This window comes from Epinephelus moara, chromosome 24 (assembly GCF_006386435.1).
Source record: "Epinephelus moara isolate mb chromosome 24, YSFRI_EMoa_1.0, whole genome shotgun sequence".
Classification (NCBI taxonomy): domain Eukaryota; kingdom Metazoa; phylum Chordata; class Actinopteri; order Perciformes; family Serranidae; genus Epinephelus; species Epinephelus moara.
Genome location: NC_065529.1, coordinates 49,524,929 through 49,535,472, shown reverse-complemented (window position 1 = coordinate 49,535,472; position 10,544 = coordinate 49,524,929). Strand labels below are relative to the sequence as shown.

Below are 10,544 nucleotides of genomic sequence, written 5' to 3'. Positions count from 1 at the left end.
AAACAGTTATTACCGCTAGTAATAAATAAAAAATGTCCAAGCTTTGTGCAACAATAGGCTGCAATAATAGGAAGAATGTATTTCCATTCCACCTGCTTCTCGATCCGCATACACAGACATCCACAGAGCCTCTGTCCTGATTAGAGGGAGAGCTAACCACACCCACTTAGGAGACAGGAAGAGTAACCATTTCCTTAACATTGGATAAGCCTACAGTTGGGTATCTCCCTTCATCCAATATCTCTGTTTAAACTAAAAGGGTTCCTCCAATATGTCTACCCTACGAGGCAGAAAATTGGGCACCTTGGATCAACTCACCAATCCGGCTCTGTGTGTCTAAACGCTCGCAGCTTGCCGGCAAAATGGCCCAACATTCACAGAAAATCTGGCAGTGTAAAAGGAGCTATACTCTCTTGTAATGGTAACCACATTTTTATTTTTTTATTTTTGCCTAAACCAAACCACACGTTAACCACAGCTATGTAACACATTTGTGGTTTGTAGAAACATACAATGCCAACATTTATCTGGCGATCTGGTGGATTCAGGGAACTTGTGATGGACGTGTTTCAGCCTTTGCTGTAGATCAATCTATTGACCAAAAAATTAATTTAGAAAGAAAAAGTTTGATTAATTGATAATGAAAATAGGTTTGGCTTTCTAAAATAACTATTCAGTTTTTTGTCATTCACGTCTCTCACAGATCATCAGCAGTTCCACTGATCAGAGATCAGATAATAGATATCACAGCTCTGTGCGTCTTCTGATCGTATGTGTTGAGACTGTCAGTCGGTTGTCTCCAGCTGCTTTAATGAGACACTTACACTTGGTTACACCTTTTAACATCTGTTAACTGTCTGATCCACTAAAGATGCCTTAAGTGACTAATGATAATAAGTACTGACAGGATCTTGTTCTCATTTATAGACATCTGTGGCAGCAAACTAAGGCAAAGACACAACAGATACATCATGTGGCAGTATGAGAGCTGAGAGACACAACACATGGCATACAAACAAGGTTACACAATTATATGGCTGAGAAAAGGACAGACCTGAGACTGAGATTAACAAAAAGAAAATTAAAATTAGAAGAACAAATGATTAGGTTGGAGAACAGCATGCAGAGGAGAGATGCAACAAACTCAGATTTACAACATTTCCATATATCTGCATTTAATTTGAAAGTCAGCACAGTTTCCTGCTGTCAGTTGTGTTTTTGAGCAGAAACATTCACACACGACCCGTCAGATTGTGGAGCGTATCCAGTCGGATATTTTCCTGTTCCTAATTCAACAGATTTGCTTGTTCTCGCAGCATATTTCCAAATCTTCCCTCAGCGGCACATTATTTATGCATTCACAGATTATAAATTTAAAATCTCATTTTGTGTAAGTATGAACTTGCGAATTTGACTTGATGTGGCACTAAACAGTTTGCAGCTCTCTTAAGTAATCCCCGTCAGGCAGCGGCGTTTGAAGAAGTGGCTCAGGCTGGACTTTAAAAGTGGGAGCTTGAGATTCACAAGCTGACAGTCGCTTCCATTTACCACAAATTCTTCTTTTGATGTGAGATTCATATTACACTGCTGATGAGTCAACAGCATCACACGCTAACTTTGGCTCACTTTTCCGCTGCGTCTGATGCTGTGTCTTTGGTCTTTTCCGTCGTGTTTACACTGGGGAGGCTTTGTTCCGTTTCATACAGGAGCGTGATGTTGAGGGTTTTTTGGTAAACTGCGTTGTTTTCTTTTTTTTTAACTGAATAAAACCAGTGAACGGCCTGTCAGCAGCACAAAGTGGGGCTTCTTTTCTTTTTTACCGTCTGATTTCTGCTGTGAAATAATCTTTTTAAAAGCTTTCTGAAAGTGATGATGTTTCTCTTTGTGGCATTTATCCTTTTGTCTTGGTTTATTTCCTTTCTCCTCTTCCCTTTCTTTCCCTCTTTTCCTCCCTCTGACTGCTTTTCCTCATCCCTCTCTCTGCATCAGTCTCCTCTTTTATATTTGCTTCTCATGGCTGACTCCGCTCTCTTTCCTTCCCTCCGTCTCTCTCCAGGTAATGATTTGTTCCTGGTGGCGGTCCACGAGTTGGGTCACGCGTTGGGTTTGGAGCACTCCAACGATCCCAGTGCCATCATGGCTCCTTTCTACCAGTACATGGACACGCACAACTTCAAACTGCCTCTGGACGACCTGCAGGGCATCCAGAAAATCTACGGTGAGCACTTAGTTTATTTACTGATGATGTAAATGATGCATTAATCATTAAAGAGGACACTGTGTTGTTTTTTGTGGATCTGCTGATCAAAAGTTTTTCAGTCCATCAAAGTGACGCTGATTTTGGTCAGAGAAGGGCACTGCTATGCTTCCATCCACTTGTTTTCATGCACACTTTCATTTTGCACCTTTTAATGAGTGGAAATGGCAGAAATTCAAAGATAAAAAATGCAGCTCAGCTCTCCAAATGTTTCCTGGTTGGACTCCAGCTGGGGGCAGATAAACACAGCACAGGGTGCAGGTGGATCAGAAGTGATATTACTATAATCCTCCTGAATATATTCACATAAAGCATGCACATTTTATGTTGCCATATTTCAAAGAGTTACTGAAAACTAAAATCATTTAAGTGGAACTTCACTCACAGACATCACTGATTGTATTTTGACATAATTTGTGGGAATGATGCTCCTGACTGCTCTTCGTTACTCCCTGAACGATTTACAACTCAGTGGCAACAACATCAACTAATGACTGTTGTCTTACAAATAAATCTTTGATGAACCGTCACTATCAGTGTTAACCTCTGAGACGAAGACATTGTGATTCCTGTGGCTGCTTCACAACCCTTTTTATACAGAGATCATGCGATACTGCTGCAGCACAGACTCTGCATTACACCAGCTTTGCTTTTTACACAGAACCCAACAGTGTCAACATAATGCAGCCCCAGGGTTTGAGTTCAGCAGCCCAGTCACTAGAGGGAATAGTTGGCATGCGTTTCTGCAAAAGCATGAATACGTTCCATTTCCATGTTTATTATGTATCGTATCAACATTTCTTAAGTGACGTAGCATATGAGGTAACTTTGTCATTGGGAGGTGGAGGGGTGGTAGATGGCAAGTCATATGGGCAAGACGTCTGCTAAGCTACGGACCACCGCTCGAGACCAACAACCAACAAAACTTGTCTGATATTGAGTCATTGTTGTTTTTCCAGCAGCTCCTCAGGCACCAAATGTGTTGTTTTTTGGAAACCCATTGCTGTTTTTCCAGAGGCTTTTTGGGCCCCAAACGTGATGTTTTGCAGCGATCTGTCACTGTTTTTCCAGCAGCTTTTTAGGCTCCAAACGTGATGTTTTGCAGCGACCTGTCACTGTTTTTCCAGCAGCTTTTTAGGCTCCAAACGTGGTGTTTTGCGGCGACCTGTCACTGTTTTTGCAGCAGCTTTTTAGGCTCCAAACGTGATGTTTTGCGGCGACCTGTCACTGTTTTTGCAGCAGCTTTTTAGGCTCCAAACGTTGCGGCGACCTGTCACTGTTTTTGCAGCAGCTTTTTAGGCTCCAAACGTGGTGTTTTGTAGCGACCTGTCACTGTTTTTGCAGCAGCTTTTAAGGCTCCAAACGTGATGTTTTGTAGCGACCTGTCACTGTTTTTCCAGAGGCTTTTTGGGCCCCAAACATGGTGATTTGCAGTGACCTGTCACTGTTTTTGCAGCAGCTTTTAGGCTCCAAACGTGATGTTTTGTAGTGACCTGTCACTGTTTTTCCAGCAGCTTTTTAGGCTCCAAAAATTATGTTTTGTAGCGATCTGTCACTGTTTTTGCAGCAGCTTTTTAGGCTCCAAACGTGATGTTTTGTAGCGACCTGTCACTGTTTTTCCAGAGGCTTTTTGGGCCCCAAACATGGTGATTTGCAGCGACCTGTCACTGTTTTTGCAGCAGCTTTTTAGGCCCCAAACATGGTGATTTGCAGCGATCTGTCACTGTTTTTGCAGCAGCTTTTTAGGCCCCAAACGTGATGTTTTGTAGCGACCTGTCGCTGTTTTTCCAGAGGCTTTTTGGGCCCCAAACATGGTGATTTGCAGCGACCTGTCACTGTTTTTGCAGCAGCTTTTTAGGCCCCAAACGTGGTGTTTTGTAGCGACCTGTCACTGTTTTTCCAGAGGCTTTTTGGGTCCCAAACATGGTGATTTGCAGCGACCTGTCACTGTTGTTGCAGCAGCTTTTAGGCTCCAAACGTGATGTTTTGTAGCGACCTGTCGCTGTTTTTCCAGGAGCTTTTAGGCTCCAAACGTGATGTTTTGTAGCGACCTGTCGCTGTTTTTCCAGCAGCTTTTTGGGCCCCAAACGTGATGTTTTGTAGTGACCTGTCACTGTTTTTCCAGAGGCTTTTTGGGTCCCAAACATGGTGATTTGCAGCGACCTGTCACTGTTGTTGCAGCAGCTTTTAGGCTCCAAACGTGATGTTTTGTAGCGACCTGTCGCTGTTTTTCCAGCAGCTTTTAGGCTCCAAACGTGATGTTTTGTAGCGACCTGTCGCTGTTTTTCCAGCAGCTTTTTGGGCCCCAAACGTGATGTTTTGTAATGACCTGTCACTGTTTTTCCAGAGGCTTTTTGGGCCCCAAACATGGTGATTTGCAGCGACCTGTCACTGTTGTTGCAGCAGCTTTTTAGGCTGTAAACGTGGTGTTTTATAGCGACCTGTGACTGTTTTTCCGGCAGCTTTTTGTGCCCCAAACATGGTGTTTTGCAGCGAACTGTCACTGTTGTTGCAGCAGCTTTTTAGGCTGCAAACGTCTTGTTTGGTAGAGATCCGCAGCTGTTTTTCCAGCAGCTTTTTAGGCTCCAAACGTGATGTTTTATAGCGACCTGTCACTGTTTTTCCAGCAGCTTTTTGGGCCCCAAACATGGTGTTTTGCAGCGAACTGTCACTATTGTTGCAGCAGCTTTTTAGGCTGCAAACGTCTTGTTTGGTAGAGATCCGCAGCTGTTTTCCAGCAGCTTTTTAGGCTCCAAATGTGGTGTTTTTTAGCAATCTGTCCCTGTTTTTCCAGCAGCTGTTTACGCTCCAAACATGATGCTTTGTGAAAACCTGTTGCTGTTTTTCTGGAGACTTTTTAGGCCCCAAACATGAAGTTTTGTATCAACCTGTGACTGTTTTTCTAACAGCTTTTTAGACTATAAACATTCACTTGGAATAGTGCCACAAAGAGAGTTTATTTTTTAACCGAGAATCGCTACTGATCCTGTCGGGATTCTTCCCCCAAAAACAGGGTATTTTAAGCCACAACATGATCTTAGCCAAGCGTTTTTTGTGCCTGAACCAAATGTTTACCACAACATTGTTGAAATGTGATGTTCCGTGCTTTGCAGAAACAGTGCCAACATTTTTTCTGGTGATTGGGTTGATTTTAGACAGCATTACAAGCATTCAAGAAGCAAAAGACATCTAACACAGCAGTGTCAGCAGCAACATATGTGTCTGACAGTGTTTTCTTAACAACAATATGGAAATAACAATCATTATCTGTCCCTTAAATATGGCGGCTGATCTCTCCCTCTGCTCGGAGAGTAGGGAGCTGCCGGATCTCATTGTCTCCCCAGTTTGCAGACATTGCTGCTAGCTGCTTTTTAAATCTTGCACACGTCAAACATCCTCAAAACATCACACTCATCCCGTCCTGCCAGCTCACACATTTTATACAGTTTTGATTTGGCTCTGTCACTACCTTTGCTGATGTCTTACAAGCGGAACAACTCTGTCCCCGTCTCTGTGATTGTACCTTTTATGCTGAACAGTGAAGTGGAATAACGGTGCAACACACTTTTGATGTGAAGCTACAAAAAATAAAAACACTAAAAGTCTATTGCAGAAGAAATGCAGACCATAAATAGCATCAACAATGGGGTCTGATTCCATGAAAATCCGAGGGATTCAACACTTTAAATCCAAGACTTGAAGTGAAGAAACACTCGACTTCACTTGAGCCCTGAAAGCAAAAACTTGCCAAAGCGAAAACAGCACACCTTGGATATTAATTATTCATCTTAAAGCCCAGAGTGTGGCTGAGTTATGGAGAGCTGTTGTCCAGCAGCCAACAGCAGAGCGCTGCACCGGGTGAAATATAGATGAATGTAAAGCAGGATGAGGCTGATAAACAACACGCAGCGCTCATTCAGTGTTTGCCTGGAAAGAGAAAAAATTTAAAGAACAAAATGTGTGACTTTGTCTTTTTCCTTTGTGTTTACACCAGAGACACTTTGTTCCCTCTCAGAGAAGACGCCTCACATTTCAGCAAACTGTTTTTTTTCCTTTAAGTGAACAAAGAACAGTGAAGGCCTGTCAGACGCAGCAGACACATTTCCTGACACGCTTTCTATCTGCCCTGAAATAATCATGACAGCTTTCTGTTGTAATGTACTGTAAGATGTATTTGGGAAACAAAGAAGCAGGATAAAGAAACGTAACTTAAAGTCGCACGTCTGCTGGGATCAGAAATAATGTATGAGTGGAGAATATTTCCATCCAGATCACATTTAATGTTCCATTACTACTGTTTCACAAACGCCCAGTTAAGCTACAGTATCTATAACATGCACTCAGATTGTTTTGCTCTTCAGTTACGTTGGTCTGGTTTCCTTAAAGCTTGAAAGCAGGAAGGTTATCTTTTTCCTTCAGGACAAAAAACAATCCTCACATTAAAGGTCATGATATTTGGAGTCGGTGTTGAAGGGAAACAGTGAGGTCTACAGTGTTTTTCCACTGCACTTGTGTTGAGCCGGTTATTGTATCTGCTGAGAGTTGATCCTATTCGCCTCGCCGCTCCGTCTCTCCAGCACCTGAAAATACTCACCATCTACTCTCAGTGAGGGCTTTTACTTTAAAATGAGACCAGCTCAGACACCAAGAGAAAACATTGGCATTGTACGTTTCTGCAAACCATGAATTCTTTATATTCGTGGATTTCATTTGTATCATATAAACGTTTCTAAACTGATGAAGTAGAGGAGCTGGTTCATTGGGAGGTGGAGGCGATGGTGGATGGTGGAGGTGTCTGCTAAGCTGCAGTCCAAACAAAACGTGTTTTAGCAACTCACCAGTGTTTTTCCAGCTGCTTTTGAGCCACCAAATGTGGGTGTTTTGTAGCAACCAGTCACTGTTTCTCCAGCAGGGTTAGTGCTATGAAAAGCAGTTGTTTTTAACTGAGACTGTTTTTGTATTTGTATACCAGGTATTTTAAAACAGAACATGATATTTCCTAACTATAATCAAGTGGTTTGTGCACCTTAACTGAACTACACAACAACCACAGGGTTGGTAAATCGTAACATATCTGTGGTTTGCAGAAATGTACAATACCAATGTTTTTTCTGGCATTTGAGTTGATGAGACTATTTTTGTGCAAGTGCACTAAATTTAGAGACGTACCGATACCACTTTTTCCTTCCAGGTACCGATTCCGATCCCTGAACCTTAGGTATCTGCTGATACCGAGTACCGATCCGATACCAGCGCGTAAAATAAAAATGGATGGGATATGAATTGTTGTATCAACTCCTAAAACTCAGTGTAAATTATTAAGAAATAAATACATAATAGTAGAATGAATGCCATAAAACTTTTTTTATTATTATTATCCAGTGTTGACACAGATCAAGACACAGGTCAAAGTGCAGCCACACAGCCTTTAAAGGCTACAGTAGAATGCTTTTTAAACTCTGCTCCGTTTCTGTTTCATTTGCCTGTAGCATGCGTATGCGTAATGACGTGAGGCATTACGTGGTATCGGATTGGTCATAGGCTCGTGAGGCATTACGTGGTATCGGATTGGTCATAGGCTGTAATCGCCGATACCTGATACCGCATTTTAGGCAGTATCGGAGACATTTCCGATACTGGTATCGGTATCGGTACAACTCAAACTAAATTATGGAATTGACCCTTCCCTAAGTAGCAGCAATAATAACATGGCATCAGGCCAGCTCAGACCAGGGTCCGACAACATCACAGCTGTGCTCCATTGACTCTAATGCAGTCGTTTCAGATTTGCTTCATTTTCAGGCTGGTTTTGTGGATGTGGAGCTAAATGTTGTGCCTGGGGCACGTCGTGTGTTAATGATACTCGTTACCTGGAGAGGTTGGAAAAAGATATACGTTTCTTCCCTGTTCCAAAACCAAAATCAAACCCTGAAAAGTGTAGGGTTAGCTAGCTAGCTACTGAAGATATAGCCTACTGAATGTATACACATGCTGCTTTTGCTTTTTAATGATTATAGTAGTGAAACAAAGACCGACCCTGCTGTACAGGAACCAGTGAAGGGAAGCAGGGAAACTTTGCTAGGGTGACCAGACGTCCCGAAAAATTCGGGACAGTCCCAAAATCCAAGCAGTTGTCCCGAATCCCAAATCCTGATAAAACATGGAAAACTGATCATGGTGGTTGAGTCGTCCTGCAGCTCCCGCTGGCTGCACATTGGCTGCAGCAGTTCCTACATGAATTATGGGTGTTGTAGCTTTTAAATTGTGTACAACAGTGGCGATGAAGTAGATGACGAGAGAGCAAGCTGTAGCATGTACCAGGCATCTTTTATTTTGTTAGCTTTTATTTTTAATTGAGTTTAAAGGACAAGTGCATTTACATTGATCACTTCAATTAAATAAAGCGAGTAATTGGAAAAGAGGGAAAGATTGAAAAAAATGTTAAAATTAAATTAGGGAACTGATCACAGATGTATTGTCTCTGTGTGTTTTTACATCTATTGTTGCTTTAATTTGCAGCTCAGCTCACACACAAACACACACTTTTACACTGTGATCTGTAGCCTATAGTTCGGCTTTAGCTTCTAACTATCTTTGTCTTTTTAACCTGTTGTTGCTGCTGAGTCAGTTTGACATCCTGGATATATCCTTCAAACACAGACTGTAGACCCCTCTGTCTGCTTCTCTCTGGAATCACTGTTTCAGTTTTACAAAAATATGGTAATATTTCTTCAGGGAGTGCAGTTAGTGACAGTGATGGAACTTAGAAACAATGACTCAGTGACTCTTCCAGTAGCTCCCAGATACTGCATTATCTCAAAAACCCACAGACAGTATTTGAGCAAACAGAAATCAATCACCACACCAGAATAATTCATGTTGTTATGTGTGTTTTCTCACCAGGCATCCCCACTGCCATGCTGGAGCCCACTCGGCCGTTACCCACCTTACCTTCTCGACGGACACACTCCACCTCCGAACGCAAGCATGACCGTCACTCCCGTCCGGCGCGCCCACCCGGCGACCGGCCCGCACTGCCTGGAAACGGCAAACCCAACATCTGTGACGGCAACTTCAACACCGTGGCCTTCTTCAGACGGGAGATGTTTGTCTTCAAGGTGAGCAGCAGAAACACGGTGAATACACATGAGGTCAAAAAGACTCGGAAACAGATGTTTGGTGTGCTGCTGCTGCACGGTGGCCTCGCCTGGTTCGGTCTGCTGTTGGAAAGGATGAGATTTGTGTTGACATGTTTCTGTGGAATGCATGGTGGAGGCTAAAGTAAATTAATTTATAGAGAGACTCCTTTTGATGAGTTGTTTCTGTTGACCCAGGAGAACTTGTTGGTATTTTACCTCTAAGTTTTTGGTCCATTGTTTTGTTTGGTGGCGTAGTTTTCTTTTCTGTGATACATGTGTGCAAATATTAAAGGTATGATGTCCCTCATGTTGTGGTATCAGCCCTCTAAATTTGCAACTGATGTGTCAGTATTTTTATTTCAACTTGATCGCCCAGCTGCATTTACAAAACTAAAGTCATGAGCAAAGACAGCTGCTGGGTTCTCTAGCGTGTCCGTCCCATACAACTTAAAGAGTGAGGTCGTCTGTAGAGACTTGGGGTCAGACTGCTTCTGATGGGATGCATTCTGCTCCAAACACTTATTGCATGTTGTCTGAGTGAGTGTCTTGTATTTTGTATTCATAATCACAAATATTGAATTCCCTAAACTTTCAGACTTGCAGAAGAATTCATGGCGCATGTTTCTGCTAAAGGTTGTGATGCAGACCTTCACGCTTCTTTTGGAGAACAGGGCAGTGTTGTGTATGTAATTAAGCGGGTGTTAGCTGCTGCAGAGGGTGAGTCATACAGCCCTGAGTTGCTCTATAAAACAGGGTGACACTGGGGGATTCAGATAAAGCTTAACTGAACATTAAGTGGGGAGGATTCAGGGCCTAAGTGGCTGTGAGCGCAGTAAGGTCGCTCTGCAGCTCAGGAGGTAACGGTCGCTCCGACACTGGCGGCGTTACAGGTTCAACTCCCATCGGAGCTACCCGTGCTAAAAATGTGTGGTCTCGTAGTGCTGCATGGCTCTGCAGATGAGAGAATAAACCCAGCAGCATACGGTACCATCTAGTCTGTGATCATTAGCAGGTATGTGCTCCCAGTATAGGTTGATTATGGACTCTGTCGAACAGAGAGACAAGTTTGAAATAGCATACATGTGTGTGTGTGTGTGTGTGTATTTGTGTGTGTGTGTGTGTGTGTGTGTGTGTGTGTGTGTGTGTGT

General features: G+C 42.8%; 2 protein-coding genes across 4 annotated transcripts in view; one reads left to right on the top strand and one right to left on the bottom strand.

Moving 5' to 3' along the window:
• LOC126385760 (nuclear factor 7, brain-like) overlaps positions 1–10,544 on the bottom strand; it is a 410,666-nt gene that overhangs the window by 337,522 nt on the left and 62,600 nt on the right. The gene's annotated exons all lie outside the window — the stretch shown is intronic.
• The window catches only part of mmp24 (matrix metallopeptidase 24), a 109,942-nt gene that overhangs the window by 76,281 nt on the left and 23,117 nt on the right, over positions 1–10,544 (top strand). The window contains exons 6-7 of the mRNA XM_050037678.1: positions 2,057–2,218; positions 9,161–9,375. Of these exons, the coding sequence (XP_049893635.1) occupies positions 2,057–2,218; positions 9,161–9,375 (377 nt within the window). The remainder of the gene's footprint in view (positions 1–2,056; positions 2,219–9,160; positions 9,376–10,544) is intronic.